Source organism: Pelophylax lessonae, assembly GCF_965119305.1.
Source record: "Pelophylax lessonae genome assembly, chromosome: 11".
NCBI classification, from domain to species: domain Eukaryota; kingdom Metazoa; phylum Chordata; class Amphibia; order Anura; family Ranidae; genus Pelophylax; species Pelophylax lessonae.
Window position 1 is genome coordinate 78,716,538 of NC_138778.1, and position 24,614 is coordinate 78,741,151.

The 24,614-nt window shown below is 47.2% G+C and overlaps 1 protein-coding gene across 1 annotated transcript in view; it reads left to right on the top strand.

The window, feature by feature from the left end:
* Positions 1 to 22,066, top strand: part of KCTD2 (potassium channel tetramerization domain containing 2) — a 378,328-nt gene extending 356,262 nt beyond the window's left edge. Inside the window, exon 6 of the mRNA XM_082271441.1 lies at positions 21,815 to 22,066. Coding sequence (XP_082127567.1) covers positions 21,815 to 21,844 — 30 coding nt within the window. The 3' untranslated portion in view covers positions 21,845 to 22,066. The remainder of the gene's footprint in view (positions 1 to 21,814) is intronic.
* Positions 22,067 to 24,614: the final 2,548 nt, after the last annotated feature.

The following is a 24,614-nucleotide window of genomic DNA, read 5'->3' on the forward strand; positions in this document are numbered from 1 at the left end:
CCCTTCCCACCCCCTACCTTATTTGGGTGCTCTGACCCGTCTGGCTGGCCCACGCGGCTCGCACCTCTCCTCAGCCTTTTCTAACGACCATTTTTCATGTTCTCTTTTGGTACTACCCCCCCCCCCCCCTCGATGCTGTGCCTGGGCCGGTTGGGCCCAGGGCACGTCCACAAACAGGGTCATGACCCGTTCGCTTTGAGTGCCTTATAGTGGGTTTTTTGGTGTACCCTTGCGGGTTATACATTCTATGCAAGACTCAGTACTTGCTCCAGGACCGTTCTGTATAGATCGGAGTATGCAATGATTGGAGTTGGTCCTGAGTCTTATTGGCCCTCTTATGTTTGCATATGTGGGTGGGTGACTTAATTGTTTTGTTATCTACTGTATGTGCATGTTTGCTCGCATATGGTTGTTTACTTTGCTGTATTGTATCTTTATTATTCAATAAAACGTTTTGAAAAAAAAAAAAACATAGTTACATAGTGGTTGAGGTTGAATAAAGACAATAGTCCATCCAGTTCAACCTGTGCAGGTGTGTGTGGCCATAATCATCTCTCATACCCATGAATGTTCTGATCATTGAGATGTACGTCCAAGAGTCTTTTGAAAGCAACCATACTTCCCACAGAAACCACCTCTTATGGTAGAGAATTCCACAATCCTGTAGCCCTAACAGTAAAGAACCCCCTGCATTGCCTGAGGTTAAAACGCTTCTCCTCTAATCGCATTCTATGCCCTCGAGTCCTCATGCAATTCTTTCGACTGAATAGCATTTTTTCTATGCTGAGATCACCATTGAGGTATTTATAAATTGCTATCATGTTGTCATGGTCTTACCTTCTTGCTGTTCTCCTTCGTTTGACATGTGCTGGCGGCCATCTTGGTTTCTGGGTTTCTTGTAGCCTCCCACCCTGCGGCTCCTCCTTTCCACTGGGAGGAGCTGGATGCCTAGCTCATATATATAGGAGGTCTGTGGCTTCAGTTCCTTGCTTGGTCCTCCTGTGTTCACATGCTTCTAAGACTGCTGCTGCTTCTGGTCCCTGATCCTGGCTTCGTCTGACTACACTGCTGGTTCCTGATCCTGGCTTCGTCTGACTACCCTGCTGGTTCCTGATCCTGGCTTCGTCTGACTACCCTGCTGGTTCCTGATCCCGGCTTCGTCTGACTACCCTCCTGGTTCCTGACCTCTGGCTTCGCAAGGACTCTGCCTCGGTTTCGCCATCCGTTTGGACTTTTGCTTTACAGCTTGATTTTCAATAAAGCCTTCTTATTTTCACTTATCTGTTGTTGTACGTCTGGTTCATGGTTCCGTGACATTAGGACCAAGCCATGAATTCTGACGGTACAGGGCCATCCTCGCTACCCACGCTGGTTGCCAGACTTGATCAGCAGGATCACCTGTTGGGCCAGTTCGCCGTGGCGTTGCAAACCCTGCTTGAACGCACGGCTCATTTCGCTCCCGTTGCCGATGGGTCGGTTGTCGCTCCTGGGCCCGCTCCTACTGCCGCTCCGGTTGTTGCGCCAGAGTCTACCCCGACACCTGTTGTTGCGCCTGCGGTGTTTCGGGGTATGACCGGTTCTGCCCCCCTTCCACAGCGCTTTGGGGGAGAGCCAACTCAGTGCCGAGGTTTCCTTAACCAGGTGGGCATTTATTTCGAGTTGCTGCCACATGCCTTTCCTACTGAGAGATCAAAGGTGGGCTTCTTAATTTCGCTGCTCTCGGACAAGGCCTTGGCCTGGGCCAGCCCTTTATGGGAGAACAACAATCCGGTGGTTGCCGAGTTTTCCGGTTTTGTTGCTTCTCTTCGGAGGGTATTCGATGTGCCGGCTTGTGCTGCCTCTGCTGTGAAGCTCCTTATGTCCATCAGACAGGGTTCACGATCCGTAGCTGAATACGCCATTGAGTTTCGTACCCTGGCAGCAGAGGTGGGCTGGAATAATGAGGCTCTGGTCGCTGCTTTCTCTCATGGTCTCTCGGATGCCTTGAAGGATGAGGTTGCAGCTAAGGACCTAATAGTGGAGCTCGAGTCTCTTATTTCTTTCTTGATTTTGATTGACACCAGACTCAGGGAGAGACCTTCCTTTAAGGAGAGTCTGCGGAGGCCTCCTAACAGATTGGCGCCTACCTTTGCTGTTCCACCCGTGCCTTCCTCTCCTCCCACGCCTCCTGGGGATGACTTGGCTGGGGGTGAACCCATGCAGCTGGGCTTTGCTCGCCTGTCCAAGGGGGAGAGGGTACTCCGAAGACGCGAGGGTCGATGCATGTACTGTGGTCTCGGTGGGCATTTTCGGTTGGCATGTCCCAACCGTCCGGGAAACGCTCGCACCTGAGATCCTGTCGGGGGCAGATCTTGGGTGGAGTCTCCTCGTCCCCGGTTTCCCGTGTTGACAAACCACTGATCACTGTTGTCCTCTCCTGGGTCGGGGGCTCAGTGACGACCCAGGCGTTGGTGGACTCTGGTGCTGGTGGTTTGTTCATTGATAGTGTGTTCGCTGCCGCCAATTCCATTCCTCTGCAGGCCCAAGGTTCTCCACTGGCTCTTGAGGCGATAGACGGCAGACCCCTTCTGCCGCCACACGTGACTCATGAGACCCTTCCAGTGGGGATAGCCATTGGTGCCGTTCACAGAGAGTCGGTCTGCTTCCAGGTTATTTCGTCTCCACACTACTCGGTGGTCTTGGGGTACCCCTGGCTCCAGAAGCATAATCCGACTTTCGATTGGAGATCGGCCGAGATCCTCTCGTGGTCACCGCAGTGTGGGGCTAGTTGCATCCATGGGCCTGTCAAGTTGCTGTGTACTTCCTCGGACTCTCTGTTGCCTCCTGATTACGAGGAGTACCGGGATGTATTCGATAAGGTGCGCGCGGTTGCCCTACCTCCGCACCGCCCATACGATTGTGCCATCGAGTTACAACCTGGTGCCGTTCCTCCTCGTGGCAAGGTCTATCCACTGTCGGTAGCGGAGAATGAGGCCATGGAGGAGTACGTGAAGGAGGCGCTTTCACGCGGACACATTCGCAAATCCTCGTCCCCGGCAGGGGCTGGATTTTTCTTTGTGAAAAAGAGGGGCGGTGAGTTGAGGCCTTGCATCGATTACAGGGGTCTCAATCGCATCACGATCAAGAACGCTTACCCGATACCCTTGATTTCCGAGCTGTTCGATCGCCTTAAAGGGGCCACGGTCTTTACCAAACTCGACCTGAGGGCGGCATATAACCTCGTAAGGATCAAGGCGGGCGATGAGTGGAAGACCGCGTTTAACACCACGACCGGTCATTATGAATCCTTGGTTATGCCCTTTGGGTTGTGCAATGTGCCTGCAGGCTTTCAGGAATTCATTAACGATGTTTTCCGTGACCTGTTGCAGCAGTGTGTGGTGGTCTATTTGGATGACATCTTGGTATATTCTGAATCCATGGAGACCCACATTCTGGATGTCAGACGAGTGTTGCAACGGTTACGAGAGAACAAGCTGTTCGGTAAGCTTGAGAAATGCGAATTTCACCGATCCCAGGTAACCTTCTTAGGTTACATCATTTCCGCTGAGGGGTTCTCCATGGATCCTGAGAAGGTTTCGGCTGTCTTACAGTGGCCCCAGCCCAGTGGTCTTCGCTCCCTGCAGCGCTTTTTGGGCTTCGCCAATTATTATCGGAAGTTCATCAGGGACTTTTCCATGCTAGCCAAGCCTCTCACGGATCTGACCAGGAAGGGCAGTAATTCCCAGGTCTGGCCGCTCGAAGCCATCCGAGCTTTTGAGGCTCTAAAGTCCGCCTTTGTGTCGGCTCCGATTCTGTCGCATTCCCAACCCTGGGTTGCCCTTTGTCCTCGAGGTGGACGCGTCTGAGACGGGAGTAGGCGCCCTTCTGTCTCAGCGTAGAACACCGGAGGGTCCTCTGCTTCCCTGTGGGTTTTACTCCCGGAAACTGTGTTCCGCGGAGTGCAACTATCAGATTGGTGACAGGGAGTTATTGGCCATCGTGCAGGCCCTTAAAGAATGGAGGCACTTGCTCGAGGGTTCGGTGGTTCCGGTCCTCATCCTGACGGACCACAAGAATCTGACCTACCTTTCTGAGGCCAAGAGATTGACACCACGTCAGGCCAGATGGGCTCTGTTCTTGTCACGTTTTAATTACGTGGTCTCCTACCTACCCGGTTCCAAGAACATCAGGGCGGATGCCTTATCACGGCAGTACTCCGACCTGTCCAGGGAGGAGTCGATTCCGACTTCGGTCATACCTCCGAATCAGATCCTGGCCGCCATTCGCACCAGCCTGACCTCTCCCCTGGGTGAGCAGATTTTGGCGGCTCAATCTGGTGCTCCCTCTGGGAGACCCAACGGCAGATGTTTTGTGCCTGAGGAGTTGCGCACTCGGTTGTTGCGAACCTACCATAACTCCAAGACCGCGGGGCATCCTGGAAAGAATCAGCTGTCCTGGGCTGTTTCACGTCTGTTCTGGTGGCCTTCCCTACGTTCCGACATCGCCGCATATGTAGCGGCATGCTCCGTTTGTGCCAAGAGTAAGTCCCCTCGGCACCTTCCGTTGGGCCTTCTGCAACCCATAGCCACCGGGGAGCGCCCATGGTCACACCTGTGGATGGATTTCATTGTGGACCTCCCTGCATCCCGAGGCCATACGGTCATTCTCATGATTGTGGATCGATTTTCCAAAATGTGCCACTGTGTTCCTCTCAAGAAGTTACCCTCTGCACAGGAGTTGGCCACGATTTTTGCCAGGGAGGTCTTCCGGTTGCACGGTTTGCCCAAGGAGATTGTGTCGGATCGGGGGAGTCAGTTTGTGTCCAGGTTCTGGCGCGCCTTTTGCTCCCAGTTGGGGATTCATCTCTCCTTCTCCTCGGCCTACCACCCTCAGTCCAATGGGGCCGCAGAACGATCCAATCAGGCCTTGGAGCAATTCCTTCGTTGCTATGTCTCCGATCACCAAGACAATTGGATTGACCTCCTGCCTTGGGCTGAGTTTGCCAGGAACACGGCGGTGAACTCTTCCTCTGGGACGTCTCCCTTCATGGCCAATTATGGGTTCCAACCTGCCGTGTTACCGGAGGTATTCTCTCCCCAGGATATTCCGGCTGTGGAGGATCACCTTTCCGTCCTACGTGCTTCTTGGGTACAGATCCAGAAGTCCCTTGAGGTCTCTGCACAGCGCCAGAGACTCCAGGCTGATCGCAGACGAGCGCCTGCTCCTTCCTACCAGGCCGGAGACCGTGTATGGTTGTCCACCCGCAACCTCAACCTTCGAGTGCCCACTCCCAAGCTGGCGCCTCGCTTTGTTGGTCCCTTCCGAGTGCTTCGCAGGGTAAACCCGGTAGCCTATGCCCTTGCGCTTCCTCCTGGCATGCGGATCTCCAACGTGTTTCATGTCTCCCTGTTGAAGCCACTGGTGTGTAATCGTTTCACTTCCTCGGTTCCTCGGCCTCGTCCGGTCCAAGTGGGCAATCGTGAGGAGTATGAGGTGAGCAATATCCTGGACTCACGCCTGGTCCGCGGTCGGGTGCAGTTTTTGGTTCATTGGCGTGGTTATGGTCCAGAGGAGCGTTCCTGGGTTCCCTCCGCAGATGTCCATGCTCCTGCCTTGCTCCGAGCCTTCCACGCACGCTTTCCTCAGAAACCGTTCTTTACTCCGCGGAGGAGGGGCCCTTGAGGGGGAGGTACTGTCATGGTCTTACCTTCTTGCTGTTCTCCTTTGTTTGACATGTGCTGGCGGCCATCTTGGTTTCTGGGTTTCTTGTAGCCTCCCACCCTGCGGCTCCTCCTTCCCACTGGGAGGAGCTGGATGCCTAGCTCATATATATAGGAGGTCTGTGGCTTCAGTTCCTTGCTTGGTCCTCCTGTGTTCACATGCTTCTAAGACTGCTGCTGCTTCTGGTCCCTGATCCTGGCTTCGTCTGACTACACTGCTGGTTCCTGATCCTGGCTTCGTCTGACTACCCTGCTGGTTCCTGATCCTGGCTTCGTCTGACTACCCTGCTGGTTCCTGATCCCGGCTTCATCTGACTACCCTCCTGGTTCCTGACCTCTGGCTTCGCAAGGACTCTGCCTCGGTTTCGCCATCCGTTTGGACTTTTGCTTTACAGCTTGATTTTCAATAAAGCCTTCTTATTTTCACTTATCTGTTGTTGTACGTCTGGTTCATGGTTCCGTGACACATGTCCCTTCTCAGGCGTCTCTTCTCCAGGGAGAATAAATCAAGCGATTGCAGACGCTCTTCATAATTAAGGTCCTCCAATCCCCTAATTAGTTTAGTTGCCCTTCTCTGGACTCTCTCCAGCTCCAACACATCCCTCCTGAGGACTGGCAACCAGAACTGGACATAATACTCCAGATGCGGTCGGACCAGAGTTTTATAAAGTGGTAGGATTATAGTTTTACCTCTGGAATACATCCCTTTCTTTATGCATGCTAATATTCTGCCGGCTTTTACAGCTGCCGCTTGACATTGCATGCTATTGCTTAGTCTATCCTCTACCCAGACTCCCAGATCTTTCTCCATTTTTGATTCCCCCAAAGGATCCCCCCCTAAAGTTTTTTGTGCTTTTATGTTTTTATCCCCCAAGTGAAAAACCTTACACTTCTCTACATTAAACCTCATTTGCCATTTCGTTGCCCACTCTGTTATTTTGTCCAGGTCATTCTGTAGGATATCTGCTTCATGCCGTGCAGTTATTGCCCTGCCCAATTTTGTGTCATCTGCAAAAACTGATATAGAACTACTGATCCTTAAAGCTGTTTATGAATAAATTGAACAGGGTTGGTCCCAGGACTGAGCCTTGTGGGACCCCACTTACCACCTCAGACCAGTCTGAGTATGCACTATTTATTATCACCCTTTGGACACGCACTTTTAGCCAGTTCCGTATCCAAGAGCAAACCTTGCGGTCTATGCCTGCAGACCTTATTTTATTAATTAACCGCTTGTGGGGAACTGTATCAAATGCCTTAGAGAAATCCAGGTACACCACATCCACTGGTCTCCACCTATCTAGCTCACAGCTCACCTCCAGAATGTTAAGAGATTGGTTTGACAAGAACTCCCATTTGTAAACCTCTGCTGATTACTGCTGATTATGTTATTGTCTTTAGCAAACTCTACGATATAGTCCCTTATCATCCCCTCCAGAAGTTTACATACTATCGATGTCAGACTGACAGGCCTATAATTTCCCGGTACATGCCTCTGCCCTTTTTTTCAATATCGGTATCACGTTAGCTTTCCTCCAATCCCTTGGTACATTTCCTGTCATAATACTGTCAGCAAAGATCAGGAACAGTGGTCTAGATATAGTCTTACTAAGTTCTTTGAGTACTCGCGGATGTACGCCATCCGGGCCTGGTGATTTATTTGTGTTAATTATATCCAGCCTTTCCCTGATTTCACCCTCTGTTAGCCATAGCGGCAAGTCCTGTGTATTACTACTAACCATATAGTCGTGGTCAGTGTACCCCTCCTTTTCCTGTGTAAAGACTAAGGAGAAAAAAAACGTTCAGCACCGTTGCTTTTTCAGTGTCCTCTGTAACCATCCTCCCATCATCGTTAATTATGTGTGCAATATGCTCTGCCCTAGTTTTTTTGCTGTTGATATATTTAAAGAATTTCTTTGGGTTTTTACTATCCTCCGCTATTTGTCTCTCAAAGTTGATTTTAGCCATTTTGATTTTGTATTTACTTTTCTTATTTGCCTCCTTGTATTGCTTGTAAACCAATACTGTGCCCTCTGATTTATATTTCTTGAAGGCCATTTTTTTTTACCCCTAATACGTTTTTTAACATTACAGTTTAGCCAGCCAGATTTGGCTTTGTCTCTTCTAAATTTATTTCCAATAGGAATACACTGCGAGATGCATTTGTTTAATATGTTCCTAAAGCATTCCCATTTTTCCTCTGTGGTAAGTGTTCCTAAGGTTTGGTCCCAGTTTACCCTTTCCATCATTGAGCACAATGATGGAAAGTTTGCCCTTCTGAAGTTTAGGATTCTTATGTTCCCCTCTTGCCTTGTTATATTGTTATTTACGCTAAATGTGATCATCCTGTGATCGCTAGAGCCCAGGCTGTCCTTGACTCCTACCTCTGAGATTAGGTCTGGGCCATTAGTGATCAATAGATCCAGCACTGCATTTTCTCTAGTAGGAGAATCCACCAACTGAGACATGTAGTTGTCCTGTAAGGTTTCCATGAAGAGACGGGCCTTCTGTGAGTGTGTAGTCCCCTCTTCCCAGTCAATGTCGGGATAATTAAAGCCCCCCAATATGATGACTGATCCCAGTTTTGCCACTTTACCCAACAGTGATATAAATTCCAGCTCTACCTCCTCCCTTTGGTTGGGTGGCCTATAGCAAACCCCCACAATTACTTTTACCTTTACTTCTTCCCTATGGAGTTCTACCCACACAGATTCTAACTCCATACTCATCTCTTCCATAATATCACTCCTCTCTATCACCCTTACATTATTCTTGACATATAGACATACCCCTTCCCCTCTTTTTCCTACCCTGTCCTTCCGGTACACTGAATACCCTTGGATATTGGCAAGCCAGTCATGTGAGGGGTCGAACCAAGTTTCCGTTATTCCCACAAGGTCTATGTCCTCCTCATGTACTAACATTTCCAACTCATCCATTTTATTAGCTAGGCTCCTGGCATTTGCATATACCCCTCTTAGTTTTGTGGAAGTTGATAGTGGCGATTATTTTTATTCCTGTTTGGTCTGAGGTTTTCCCGCACAGATCCCCCAATTGACGTTATGGAACTACTGTCGCTGCTGACTCTAATACTGCCTTCTGTCCTTTGCTCCATCCTGACTGACTCTACTTTGAGCCCTCCTCCCCATTTCCTAGTTTAAAAGCCCCTCCAACTTGGTGGCCATCTTTCTCCCCAAAAGAGCTGTACCATCCCCATTAAGGTGCAGCCCATCCTTACTAAAGAGCCGGTAGCCGACTGAGAAGTCAGCCCAGTTCTCCAGGAACCCAAACCCCTCCTTCCTACACCAGTTCCTCAGCCACTTGTTAAGTTCCCTAATCTCCTTCTGCCTCTCCTGTGTGGCTCGAGGTACCGGCAGTATTTCAGAGAAAACCACCTTGGAGGTCCTATTCCTCAATCTATTCCCTAAGTCCCTGAAATTGTTCTTTAGGATCCTCCACCTTCCTCTTACTTGGTCATTAGTGTCCACATGCACCTTGACCTCTGGGTCATCCCCAGCCCCACCCAATAATCTGTCTACCCGATCCGTGGTGTGCCGAACTCAAGCGCCCGGTAAATATTATACTGTCCGGCTACTGCAATCGTTTCGACAGATTGCCCTCTCTGTCCTCTTGATAATTAAGTCCCCCACTACCACAACCTGTCTAACCTTTCCTGAGTCTCGCCCCCCCTCCTTCCTGGAGCCGCCACTCCCCTAGCAGCTGGGGGAGGGCGCCTGTTCCAGCACTGCCACCCCTGAGATGATATCTGCAACAACATGCAGCTTGGCAATTTTGTTAGGGTGTACCAACTCAGGACTGGCCTCCCTAGCGCTCTTCCCTCTATCCTTCCTAACGGTCACCCAACTGCCTACCTCTGATGCCTGCGTCTCCTCTACTCCTCCCTCCTCTATGCCGGCCCCTGCCAGTGCCTGATGGGTAATGTCCAAGCTCCTTTCCAGATTGTTGATGCTACGCAGTGTTGCCACTTTGTTCTCCAGATCCAGGATCTGGGCTTCCAGAGAAACAAGTCGCACACATCTTGCACAGCAGTATTCGCCCTCGATTGGTTCATCAAGGAACTCACACATGCAGCAAGAAGTGCACTGAGGGGCATCCCCAATCTTGTCGCACATTCTTACCCTCTACTCTATGGGGATAATTAGTAACGACCTGCTATTCCTTACCTACTCTACCTCTATCTCCCCTGGTACTAACCCTAAGGTATTCACCAGTCGCTAAGATACTTACCAGTCCTCCCAGGTACTCAGTCGCAGAGCATGGTCAGTCGCAGTCAGTCACAGAGCACAGTCAGTCGCAGAGCACAGTCAGTCGCAGAGCACAGTTAGTCGCAAAGCACAGTTAGTCGCATGAGCCCCTCCCTTTGGAGAGTGGGCCACAGGGCAGTATTCCAACATGATAATGACCCCAAACACACCTCTAACACGACCACTGCCTTGCTAAAGAAGCTGAGGGTAAAGGTGATGGACTTGCCAAGCATGTCTCCCGACCTAAACCCTATTGAGCATCTGTGGGGTATCCTCAAACGAAAGGTGAAGGAGCGCAAGGCTCTCTGATATAGTCATAAAGGAGTGGAAGAGGACTCCAGTGGCAACCTGTGAAGCTCTGGTGAACTCCATGCCCAAAAGGGTTAAGGCAGTGCTGGAAAATAATAGTGGCAACACAAAATATTGACACTTGGGCCCAATATGGACATTGTCACTTAGGGGTGTACTCACTATTGTTGCCAGCAGTATAGACTTTAATGGCTGTGTGTTGAGTTATTTTAAGGGGACCACAAATTTACACTGTTATACAAGCTGTACACTAACTACTTTACATTGTAATAAAGTTTGATTCCTTCAGTGTTACATGAAAAGATATAATAAAATATTTACAAAAATGTGAGGGGCGTACTCACTTTTGCGAGATACTGTATATTTATTTATATATAGATTTTTATTATAGACCTGTATTTTAGCACTGGTAATTACATCCTTATATGTCTGGTGTATATATGATGTCCCTATGCGTGTTCCAGGAATAACTTGATTAGATCGGTGTGTTTATAGTCAGTTTTATTGAAAGGTTACTGAACTTGCAGAGGTGTCAGTTTGTAGTGCTTTTAGCATCACATTGCTGCGAGCGGCTTGAAAGACATCACTAAAGCAACAATACACAGGAGCCGATTACTATTTAGTTCTGGCATCTGAGTCGTCTAGCTCCACCCTGAGGAAGTCACGTGTCTGTGATGCAACGAGAAGAATTAGCTAATGATGGCGGCTTTCAGTTCACACTCTGTGGTCCTAAAACCTAAAAGCTGAGTGTCTGGCATGGTGCCAGAATTGGTTTCAGAGAGAGAGATCCGTTGTGGAGAGGAGTGATCTATCTACAACTGCTTACTTTTTTGTGAGTGATAACTGTTTTTATTCAATAAATTTTAACTGCTTATTATTTATGTGGGTGACAGGGTGCCAGGAAACCAGACCACATGAAGGTGCAAGTAAAATAAAGCGATTTATTAATGCAACAATAATAATCGCACAGCAAGAGAGGTGAGCAAAATCAAGAACAGTGGGGGTCAAGTTCAGAATCGGGTAGTCATCCAAGCCAGAATCGAGTTCAAGAATGGGTAGTCATCCAAGCCGAGATAGAGTCCAGAAGCGGGTAGTCTGCCGAAGCTGGGTCGTCAACCGATCCGGAATCCAGAGCCAGTAAGGTCATCAGCCAAGTTAAGTCATGCACAGAGAAACCACAGAGACTAGAGGACTGCTAGCAGTGATGCACCTTGGAGCACAAACGCAAGGGCAAGGTCTGAAAGCCATCAGGTGATATATATAGTCAGGTGTGCAACATCATCACTGAGCGACGCCCAGGCAGCAGACAAGTAATGATGCAAACAGAGTTTATAAGAGACAGCAGTCTGCACATGTCCAAGATGCCAGTAGGAAGGCAAGGTAAGACCTTGACAGTGGGAGCGTCCTTTGTGAGGAGAATCAACACCCTGCTGTTACCAGCCATTCTCAAGGCACATAATTAATGTGCTGCAGGTGAGTGCACATTGCAGCCAGATTCATTAGTGGAAGATTTCTTCTGTGGCATTTCAGACTTATTTGAGCACTATTACTTTGTTTGTACACAAGTTTTTTCACGGATAGACATTTATTCACTTTATTTTTTATTTTTGATTTTGACATTATTACACTGTATTTTTTCTTTTACTCTCTTTTTTATATTTGGGAACATGGATGTGAGGAGATTTTATCTACTGATATCAGATGAAGATAAATAGTCAAAAGTCTTTTAGCACTGATTTTAGTTTCTAAGGTGAGTGTATTCGTGGAAGAATCTGATATTTCTACTATACAGCAAGTTTTTGATGAACTTATTATTCTGCATACATTTTTGATGAACTGATATTATGGTGAATTTTTTATTATTTTATATATTTATATTTATTGCTTCAAAAAGCTTTTTTTGCATTTTTGCACATGGAATTAGTAGATCTCAGACTGTTATACAGTGTATGTTTTTGTTTTTAGAGTATCATTATTAGTACACTTGATTAGCGCACCACTTTGGTTTACATATTTTTTACTTAACAAGCACATGAGTACTTGAATTGGTGGGGGCTGCAATTCGAGTTGAGGCTGTTATTGTGTTTGCTATAGCAGCGCACCTTTACACTGTTTTTTCGTTAGTGTATGTAGGATTGTCTTAAGATTACTAAAAGCATGCTGTTGCCAAAGGAAAAACCATTGATAGGAAAACCTTTTTTCTCAAGAAGTTCATTGGCACATGCAGATCACTATATACTACATTTTGCTGTAAGTATTTTGTAGGTTTTTACATTTAAAATGGATCTGAATTCCTAAAATCTCTTAGCTGCTTCCTTGAAGCACCAGTGACTCTGTACAGTTCCATTGCTTCCTCTGAGTATTAAAAGCTAAGTTTACCTTTAGGAGCACGTTACACCCATATTTAGGTCCTTTCACCCACCTCAGCCTCCAGGATCTAGGCAATGCTCTACAACAGTGGTTCTCAACTCCGGTCCTCAGGACCCACTAACAGGCCAGGTATGCAAGATAACTGAAATACATCACAGGTGATATCATTTGCTGCTCAGTGATTGGAGTATTCTAGTCTTCTTCTCCCCAAGGTAATACTTAAAATCTGGCCTGTTAGTGGGTCCTGAGGACAGGAGTTGAGAACCACTGCTCTACAAGATCCAATGTAAAAAAATAATAAATGCGCTTTTTTACCTGCAAAATGTGCATTTACTTTTTCTAAGAAAAACAAAAAAGTCATCTTTTAACGACCTCCTACTTCCTTGGTGCATGCTCTGAGTATTAATGACCCCCTGCATTCTTGGTGCTTGCTCTAATATAACAGACTAATCATTTTTTATCTTAATGCATTCCTTGCAGTAAAAAGTATAGTTCACCTTTACAAAAAACCTGCCTATGCGTGTTAGTGATGTTTGTAGATTAAAACAAACTGTGCAGCTCTGACTAAAGATGAATAATACCCTTGCTATACATATAGGCCGTTTACATACCTTATAAAGCCTGACTGGGAATCCTCCCAGGATGTTGCTAAGTGAGGCCTACCTCCGCCATCACAGGAGTAAGCTCTTTCTCTGATTCAAACCCTCTCACATGCACTCACTCTCCCCTGATGCAGTAGTTCTGAGCTCAGCATTTGAGAGCTCACTCTTGTGATGGTGGAGGTGAGCAGTGATGACTAGGTCTCACTTAGCAATGTCCCTTAGCAATGTCCTGGGAGTATTCCAGTCATTTGTAAAGTATGTAAATGGCCTTCAACTTTTGTCAGAGCTGTACAGTATGTATTTATCTACTGGTGCTCCTTATCTGCATAGGCAGTTTTGTGGTTAAGGTGAACTATCCCTTTAAAGTGGTTCTAAACATAGAAGGTTTTTTACCTGTATGCATTAGGGTAAAGCACCTTCTGGGTGCAGCACCCCCCTCTTACACTTGAGCCCCACCTTGGTCCAGCAGTGTGCATGAAAGCAGTGGCTTTCGCAGGTCTCTCTCTCATTGGTTCACACAGCAGCTGGAGCCTTTGCCCTCCATCACAGCCAGTAATCCAATGAGGATTGAGCGGGGGCAGGGCCAAGCTGCGCTCTGTCAGGACCATCAGCAAGGGACTCAAAAAGAAGACGATCGTGCCTGCCCTGTTTTTTTTTTTGTTTTTTTTCAATTACAGTCTTAAGAATCATTTTAAGGTAAAACATTTTAGGCATCAGTATTGGCCTCTCGCCCCCACCACCTTCCCCTTTTACTTATCTGAGCCCTCGATCCAGCGCTGTGCCTGTCTGCAACTCTTCCTCTTACTTTGCTGAGGCAGCAGGAGCCATTGGCTCCAAAGCCAGTGGCAATAGAGATAGAGAGGCCGGGCCAAGTCCCACTGTTTGTGTCTATAGACGCAGACAGCAAGGCTCGGGAGCGTGCCCACACAAGTGCCCCCAAAGAGAGACCATTTCTATGGAGGCACTCACCCTAGAGGAGGAGCCAGAAACGCTGGTGGGGCACCCAAGCAGAGGTGTTTAATGGCCCTCTGCTTCCTTGTTGTTTCCTCAAAGTACCGGAGACCCCCCCCCCCCCACTTCCCTAAAGTTTCCTTCAAATACCTCTTACCAAATACGTCCTCTGCTTTCCTGAAGCTTCTCCTACCGATCTGTGACCCTCTGCTTTCCTAATTCTTCTTCTGAGTATGGATGCCCCTCTGCTTCCATGTCTCAATTGTGCCTGGGAGAAGTTCTGAGACCACTGGTACCCATTGGGAGCCTGGTCTTCTTAAACTGTTACTAAACCCAGGACCCTGCATTCACTATTCCTGGTCTCCCAGAGTACACAGAACATGGGAATGCAATCGTTTTAGTAAATATAGACTGCTAAATACCTTTTCTCATAAGCAGTATATAGCAGTCTTGCGACTTCTATCAGTTCCTGGTTAAAGCTTGTAGGATTCATACTGCACTGAGTTGTCCTATCAGGATCCAGGACCCCTGACCCTCTGTCTGGACAGTGCTGATTGGCCCTTTGCTGATCAAATGCACTCCCAAGAAAAAAAACTCTCTAGCGAGACACACCAAACTGAGTATGTGCAGCCTAACTCTGGTAACTCTGTCTTATCTGGACCTGTTCTGGAGTCAGTGGAAGAAGAGGATCTGCGCATACAAGATCTAGCAGCCTTTTTACACAATGCAGAGAATTAACCCCTTAGGTTCCACAGTGAGTATAACAAGCATGCTTTACTGCATATATGTAACGCTTCTGCGTTTCTTATGTGGTGTGGATTTTCAGCTGCAGAAATAGTCCCACGTCAGTAGTCATGTAAGAGATATGCTGAGATACCATTCCCAACCTCAATGACTCATCATGTGTGGAAGGTCTTATTTCAGCCAGTAAATACACACAATTAGCAAGCTGGTTCCTAGAGTGACTTTATGTATGTGGTAACACAATGATGAAGGTTGAGGGATAGGTTGAGTGGAGGTGGTAGGTGATAGACACTTGAAGGTGAGACAGTAGCAGATGGATGCAGGAAGGTTTAGCAATGTTGTATGATAGCAGATGACAGAATAGCAGGTGGACATACAAAAGAGATCAACCCAGTGCAGAAAAGTAGCAGTAGTCTCAAGAGCTAGCAATCTAGTTATGCAGATTGTCAGGACTCTGGAGGTGAGCCTGATGTGCAGAGGGTAGCCTCTAGCTCACCGAGGGATGGAGCACAGACGTGTCACCCAGGCAGTAGACGCAGGCTAACCCGAGGTGCGGAATCTAAGTGCCAACCGGTCTTCACCAGAGCCTCAGATGGTGAGGTTGGATTTTGCTGCGTGTATAGCACCAGGTCGCGGTCCTCGGGGTTGCCCTGCTAGGAGGTGAACAGGTCCGGATCTGGTGGCAGATAAACAGACAAGGATAAGGCAAAAGAGTGGTCACAAACAAGCCGAGGTCAGGGCGGGCAGCAGACAAGCGAGGTGAGGGACAAGCCAGGAGGTCAAACAGGAATCAAACTGGATACAACAGGTTTCAGGTTCAGGAACACAGGAGAAGCTTCAGATCAGACAGCAAAGACACTGTGCTTCTGAGGTGCTTAAATAAGGCAGCCTATTGCCAATTAATGAAATTAGTCTGAGCTAGGTTAACCCTTAGGTGGCAGATTCATGACAGCACTTTAGTGTGCACAGGGAGCGTTCCTGACATTGCCCCCCCCTTAAGGGCAACCTCCGGGTGCCCAATAGGTTTCTCTTTTGTGGGTGACTGCGAAAGAAAGCCTGGATAAGTTCCATAGCGTGGATGTTTCGTTCAGGCTCCCAAGAGTTTTCTTCTGGACCATAACCCTTCCACTTGACAAGGTACTGTAACAGGTTTCCTCTCTTCCGGCAGTCCACAATAGCTTCTACTTCATATTCCACATCTCCATCAACGATTACAGGTTCGGGTGGCTCTGAACTCCTACCAGGGAAGGTATTGGGAACTGCAGGCTTTAACAAGGAGACGTGAAATACTGGGTGAATGCGGAGTGAATTGGGTAAAGATAACTCATAGGAAACTTCATTAAGTTTCCTCTTGACAGGAAAGGGTCCAATAAACCTGGGAGCCAATTTTTTAGATGGACAGGCTAAACGGAGGTTAGTTGTGGACAACCAAACCTGGTCACCTGGTTGAAGAATTAATTCTCCCCTTCTTCTTCTATCAAAGATCTTCTTAGATGCCGTTTGTGCCTTAAGTATGGCTTCTTGCAGTAATTTGCTGTTGCGAGCAAAGAAATTAATAGTGTCCTGTACTGCAGGGACTCCAGAGTCAGACGGGATATCGGGCAAGAAGGATGGGTGGAAGCAGTAGTTTGAGAAGAATGGAGATTGTCCAGTAACAGAATGTTTAGCATTATTATAGGCAAACTCTGCGAATGGCAGCAAAGCCACCCAATCATCTTGAACAAAGGTGGTAAAACACCGAATGTACTGTTCCAAGGTCTGGTTGGTCCTCTCGGTCTGCCCATTAGTCTGTGGGTGGTAAGCAGAAGACAAGGATAATTCAATCTTCAACAGACTGCATAATGCTTTCCAGAAGCGTGAGGTGAACTGCACCCCTCTGTCAGAGACAATATTTGCAGGTACCCCGTGAAGCCTAACAATCTCTTTTATGAAGACTTCTGCGGTTTCCTTGGCAGAGGGAGTACCCCTGAGGGGCAAAAAATGGGCCATTTTAGACAATCTATCCACAACAACAAAAATGGCAGAGCATCCCTTAGAAGGAGGAAGTTCCACAATAAAATCCATGGCGATCATCCTCCACGGTCTATCAGGAACTGGAAGTGGTCTAAGGAGACCCCATGACTTACTTCTCGCGGGCTTGCTTCGGGAACACACAGCACAGGAAGACACGTAGTCCCTACAACTTTTTTCCAGGTCAGGCCACCAGAATGTACGCTGCAGCAAGTCAAGGGTCTTACGGACTCCAAAGTGACCTGCCAAGGGATGGTCATGACAAGAACCCAGAACTGACATTCGGACATCTTCTGGAACGAAGATCTTGTCCCCAAACCATAGCAAACCGTCCTTAGGTACCAGAGAAATTTCAGGAAGACAGGGAATACTCACAGAAGCCTGTTTAATATGAGTCATCAGATTAGTTAATGGAAGAAGAAAGTTACCTTCAGACAGGATGGTGTCAGGTACAGGAATTTCCTTCGGGTCATCGAACATGCAGGAGAGTGCGTCCGGTTTGACGTTCTTGGAACCAGGTCGGTAAGTAATATGAAACGCGAACCTTGAAAAGAACAGAGCCCACCGTGCCTGGCGTGGTCTCAGCCGTTTAGCAGATCTCAAGTATTCAAGGTTCTTGTGGTCGGTGAAGATAAGGATGGGATGTGCTGCCCCTTCGAGTAAATATCGCCACTCCTCGAGTGCCACCTTGATGGCCAAAAGTTCACGATCGCCCACATCATAGTTTCTCTCCGCTGGAGAGAGTTTGCGTGAAAAGAAGGCTACAGGGTGTACCAAGTCTTTAACTCCCTGTCTTTGGGAGATAACAGCCCCTACAGCCACTTCTGAGGCATCTACCTCAAGGAGGTAAGGTAAGGTGGGATCAGGGTGTCTCAGGATGGGAGCAGTAGTAAACAGCTTTTTCAGGACTGAGAAGGCGGTCTGGGCTTCAGGGGACCAATGGAAGCGAATGTTCTGCTTGGTAAGCTGTGTGATAGGGAAGATGATGGTAGAGAACCCCTTAATGAATCTCCTGTAAAAATTTGCAAATCCAACAAAGCGCTGCACCCCCTTTTTGTCAGATGGAGCCGGCCAATCCAGGATAGCTGAAACTTTTTGAGGATCCATCCTAACTCCTTCGGTGGTTATGATCAGGCCCAAGAACTGGATGCTTTGCTGTTCAAATTCACATTTCTCGGCCTTAGCATAGAGTCCATGTTGGCGGAGGCGGCCGAGAACGTTCCTGACGTGCTCCCGATGCTGGTCCAGAGATGCAGAAAAGATTAAAATATCGTCTAAATAGACAATTACGAAGGTGTCAAGCCAGTCTCTGAAGATGTCGTTTACAAAATGCTGGAATGTAGCCGGGGCGTTGCAGAGACCGAAGGGCATCACCAGGTACTCGAAATGCCCAAACCTGGTACGGAACGCCGTTTTCCACTCGTCCCCTTCGCGGATACGAACCAAATTGTAGGCCCCACGTAAGTCTAATTTGGTAAACAAGACAGCAGACCTTAATCTCTGAAAGAGTTCTGGAACCAAGGGGAGAGGATATCGGTTTTTGACCGTGACTTTATTCAACTCTCGGTAATCCACACAAGGACGGAGAGAGTGATCCTTTTTTTCTACAAAAAAGATTCCTGCTCCTGCTGGTGAAGTAGATGGACGGATGAAACCCTTCTTTAAGCTTTCGTCCACGTATTCCTTAAGAACCTCCAACTCCCGTTCGGATAGTGGGTAGATACGACCAAACGGAATCTCGGCCCCTGGAAGCAGCTCTATAGGGCAGTCATAAGGACGATGAGGGGGAAGGGTCTCAGCCCCACGTTTGCTGAAAACGTCCAGAAAATTATGATAAGCCTCAGGCACAACAGAGCATAAATCTGGATCAGATTCTAGGCACAGCAAGGTTCTGGAGGAGCTGAGAGAGTCAGGCAGGCAGGAATTCAAGCAGTAGGTAGACGGGAACTTGAGGACTCCAGAGGTCCAGTCGATTTGGGGGTTGTGTGCCTTCAACCAAGGTAGCCCCAAGATGACTGGAAACAAGGGGGACGCAATAGCGTCTAGGCTTATTAGTTCCTTATGGTCACAAGAGGAGATCATGAGAAGAGGAGGAGTCTCCTGGGTTACAGGTCCGGAACTGATGTGGGAACCATCAGCCAGGAAGATGGTAAGTCCTTGGGTCTTGGGTTGAAGTGGAATACCCCGTTGAACAGCGAATGACAGGTCGATAAAGCAACTACATGCTCCGGAGTCAATAATCGCGGTTACTGATATGCTACCTCCTGGAAGCTGAAACGAGACAGGGGAGGCTAGGTGAGAAGCACTGGAAGCGGATGCTGGACCACTGGATGGGGAGATGGAAAGGTACTTACGTAGCTTCGCAGGGCAGGAGCGCACGTAGTGACCGGCTTCTCCACAGTACAGGCAGAGATTGTTCTGTCGCCGGCGATGCCTTTCTTCAGTAGACAGGGCAGGTCTCTTAACCCCAAGCTGCATGGGTTCCGGGACATCCGTAGCAAGGTTTGCAGGAGCAGAGCTGGTAGGAATCGGATTAAAGGAAGGGACGTTTACCGGGGCCGCGAACCGCGGCTTCATCCAGGCTGGACGAGGCTGCTGGGTGGAACGTTCTGCACGGCGTTCCCTGAGCCGGCAGTCTATCTGGATAGCCAGATTTATTAGAGTCTCTAGGGTGTCAGGAACCCCAACCCGGGCTAGCTCATCCTTCAGCCCTTTAGAGAGACCTAAACGAAACTGATACCGTAATGCAGCGTCATTCCACTGGGTGTCGGAACTCCAACGCCTAAAGTCTGTTATATAGTCTTCCACATCTCTTTGACCCTGCTGAAGCGCATGCAGAGCAGCTTCAGCGGTGGAGGTTCGCTGAGGGTCGTCATACAGCTGAGCCATGGCACTGAAGAAAGACAATAAGTACTTTAGATGAGGACTGTGCTCTTCAATAAGCCGATGAGCCCAAGACTGTGGTTCATCCAGGAGCAGGGAGATGACAAAGCCCACTTTGGTAGCCTCCAAGGAAAAAGTCCGAGGTTGCAGAGAGAAATATAATTCACATGCGTTGCGAAACGCCCTGAACTTGACTCTGTCCCCTGAGAACTTTTCGGGTGTAGGGACCCGGGGTTCAGGTGGCAACATCACTACTGTGGGACCTGGAGTAGGATCTGCTGGTACCGAGGAAGAAGAATCTGTCATCACAGGGGGGTTCCCAGGTGCAGAACGCATCCGTTCCTCCAGATGCATGTAGCCCTCCTGAAGTGTCTTTACGGCTTGAGATAAAGTTGTGAGATGCTGACAGATCTCATCCAATGGTGAGGCCCCTCTTGCAGGCTGCGACATGGCTGTCTGATACTGTCAGGACTCTGGAGGTGAGCCTGACGTGCAGAGGGTAGCCTCTAGCTCACCGAGGGATGGAGCACAGACGTGTCACCCAGGCAGTAGACGCAGGCTAACCCGAGGTGCGGAATCTAAGTGCCAACCGGTCTTCACCAGAGCCTCAGATGGTGAGGTTGGATTTTGCTGCGTGTATAGCACCAGGTCGCGGTCCTCGGGGTTGCCCTGCCAGGAGGTGAACAGGTCCGGATCTGGTGGCAGATAAACAGACAAGGATAAGGCAAAAGAGTGGTCACAAACAAGCCGAGGTCAGGGCGGGCAGCAGACAAGCGAGGTGAGGGACAAGCCAGGAGGTCAAACAGGAATCAAACTGGATACAACAGGTTTCAGGTTCAGGAACACAGGAGAAGCTTCAGATCAGACAGCAAAGACACTGTGCTTCTGAGGTGCTTAAATAAGGCAGCCTATTGCCAATTAATGAAATTAGTCTGAGCTAGGTTAACCCTTAGGTGGCAGATTCATGACAGCACTTTAGTGTGCACAGGGAGCGTTCCTGACACAGATGTGATAAACAGTCTTTACTATGCAGAGCTAGATAGTGTAAGCTTAGTATAAGTTTATAGAGAATTCCCCTGCGGGGTACTTAGCACTATTAGCGATACAGCCGAAGGGTGGTTCAGGAGAGGCGGATGATCCAGTAGCGGGATACAGGGATCAGCGCAGCGAGGTTCCGTCAGCGAAGTAAGCTTGCAAGCATGGAAGCTTCAAGCAAGGTTAGCATCCAGGTAAGGGTGTTTGAACGAACACATGTGAGTGAGAACCGGCGCTTTAAATAGCCATCTAGTCCGGCGCTGGGTGATGACAGCTCCAGTCTTAAAGGTGTATGCGCACCTTTCCAAAAGTAAATGGTGGGGCGCATACACTTGTGGAAAGTGTAATTTAGGGTACCAAAGGTACCGGAACATTACAATATACAGACTGATTTTACTGTTGTAGGTTTAGTAACACTTTAACTGATGTATTAGAGCTTTATTTTGACTCTGTGGCTGCCTAAAATATAGCAGTCCTCCTTTCAAAGAACACATAACATAGCACCACCCTTTGCAGCATTCTTTTGTGACCTCCGGGTGATTCAATGTATGCTCAGGGGGAGTTTCTTTGACAGACTGGACTCCCAGTAAGTGGGTTGGATAGAGCTGGACATAATCACTTAGAGAAGTGAGTCTGTGGGTGGGAACTATTGCAGAAAGAGGTGATTTTTTATTTTATTAACTGCTGGTAAATTGATTTTTGGGCTTTAAGATAATGTAATGATCATACACAACACATACTGTATATATGCATTTCCTACACCTGGTAACGTGAATATAAAGTGGCATTGTTGCAATTTTTTTTTAAAAGACACCATTTTTTAAATAATCTGTTATAAGATAGTTTACAGGGATGATGAGCACTGCTTTATGTCAATGCATTACACTGTATGCTATTGCCCTATAGCTGTTTTCATTTCAGGTTTTCATTGTTTCTGTCTTTCCAGATTCTTCAGGAGCGAGGATCGCGGATGTAAGGAAAAATATGGATTATAATCTAATTATGAGCTCTGCCCAGACTGTAACCAAAGCCCTCACTGCCTGCCGAGCTCATGCGCTGTATTCCTCAGTGATCCCCTTGTCCTCAGCAGGCCTTAACACCCCCAAATTAAAGAGGGGACGTTGTGAACATAGTAACTCAGACAGTTTCTCCTGTGGGCCTGTGCTTTGTATTTAGAGGTTATGTAGGAATTATGTCAGTTATTTGTAGGGTGCAAGGGTTGGGGTGGGAGGTTAAAATATGCTTGTTTGTAGCTACATGTTTATTTTTTTTTTTGTGTGTCCTTTCTCTGTGGCCTGCCATTGTTTTCTGCTGTGCTCCAAGGACTTGCAGAAATATGGCATGTTCACTGCCTTTCTACTTCAAAGTGGATTCTCTGGCCTTCCAATTTAAATCTATTCCTTTCTGACAGTTGCCAAAAGTGTTTCTCTGTTTCCGCTCTCTAGGGCTGCTTACAGGGCAGTCTTTACCTCGGCTGTGCTATTAAAGAGGAACCATCTCCTAGATCCTCATGTCTGATACATGCAATTCTACATCCAGCTTGCTCTCAAGAAACAAAACAAAGACAATTGTAGACTTTTACTGAAATGATTATTGTTACAGCACAGAATGCTGCTTATACCACTATAGTTACTATTCAGCAGTTCTTATTAAGGGAGCTAATAAAAGGTATCTACAGTGCATGCATATACTTACAGTACGTAGCATGGTATTGTGTCCAGTTTGCAAGCGGGGTTGTGGATATTGTCTCAGTTTGGATTGCCAGCCTCAGACTTGGGCTGCTTTTTCATTGAGCACAAACTTTCTTAACATTCCTTCCGTACAGAGAAAAGATGTGGAGCCAAGTAATTTATGCTGTAATGTGGATGTAAAAAGTTGTCTTGCAAGAACTGTTTAATCGCCAAAGCTAATGTGTATAATTTTTTAATGTGTCCTCCCTCTCCTACACTCCTCCTACCTTTAACTGTGGCTGCCAAGTTAATCTGTTTGCAGTATGCCTGTACATAGTACAATACATTCTTTGTATCTATAAAGCATATCTTTGTTATGATATTGAAAAGGGAAGTGGTCAGCACACTGCAAAGAATGATCAAATCAGTTTGTTCTTTAAGCTTCAGTGGATAACAGAAAGATAAAATATATTTGTATTGAAGTATTTAGCTGTGATAATACTATGCCACTGCAATGTCTTTCACTCACACTGTGAAGAGGTATGTTATACCCCTTAAAGTCGTTACTTCTTGTATACTTTAAAGTGGACTTACCATTAAAATAATTCAGAAGGCATGGATGAGAGGCACGGGATCCAGTTAGTTCAGTTTCTCAAAGTGAAGTAGAGACCATGCTGAAGAGCACAATAGGAGCCCTGAACCACAAAGAGGGCTCAAAATGGTGCTTTGGATGGAACCCAGATTTGTTAGGAAAGACAAGTGCTACACATCAATAGTTTTGAAGTCAGCTACTAAAGCCTGTTTGCAGTGCAATAAATGATTACTTCAGCTTCCTTGAGTCCTTTCTCTTCTCTATCCTTATACTAAGTCCTGATGAAGGAGGTGTGTTTATAGTCCTGGAAATGTGTTGGCTTTTTACCTTGACATTCTCTGACAGTATAACGTCTACAGGACTATTATTGGTGTGGCTCTTGTCTTTCCTCTACTACCAAGTGTTCACCTTTACAGAAAAAATGTAGGTGTACTAACCCCGACCACCCCAGCTCTGCTTACCTTCAGCGATGCTGAGCTGTGACTGTCCCTGTAGCTGCTCCAGTGGTCTGGGAATCGCTGCTCTTCTCCCTTTTCTCTGTGCATCAATTCTGGGACCTGAAACATTTCAAATCTCCAGCCTGCTGGAGCAACTGCGGGGACACTTGACAGGTTAGCATCACCGGAGGTTAATACAGCTAGGACTGGGGGGGGGGTTGGAGAGGGTGTACAGTGTTAGTTTATCTTCCATTTTTTTCAGTAATGGTGGACTAACCCTTTAAACTGCTCCTCCTAGTCTACTCTAGCTAAACTAAAAGAACAAATATATATATATATATATATATATATTTTTTTTTTTTTTATTGCAGCCTCGCAGTTCTTAGGTGGGATGGCTACATTTCTTTATATGTACCTGTCCTTTATGGTTACACATACCTCTTCATTGTATCTATGAAGGCAGCTATGGCTTGTCCTTAGGCTGAACTTCAAATATGTCTACCTTTGTTCTTCTCTGTTGTTACATTGTTTACATAGTAGTTGAGGTTGAATAAAGACACCAGTCCATCCAGTTCAATCTGTACAGGTGTGTGTGTGTGTGGGGCCTGATCATTTCCCATAACCCTGAATGTTGTAATGTTGTGATCTGTGAGTTGCACATCCAAGAGTCTTTTTTTTTTTTTTTTTTAAACAAACTTTTATTGAAGTTTATCACATGAACAAGTTAAACAGGTAGTGTTGTTAAACAGGTACAGTAGGTAGATCTAAACCACAATTCACCAATTTGACCGCAAGACATCAGGATAAACTCCAGAGACAATCGGATAACCAATACAAAACCAGAAAATGAAAATGAATAGAAGTTTCAACGGGGGGAGGGGGGGTGTAAAAAAGGGGATAGGAGAGGGGGGGGCATAGAAGCGAATACCATTTGAGTCAACCAAAGCACAAGTTAGAAATGCTGAGACTAGAAAAAATAGGTAGCATATCATGGGAGGTGAGAGACACAATGGGGGGGCTAATATCTCGTGGATAAATGTATGGACA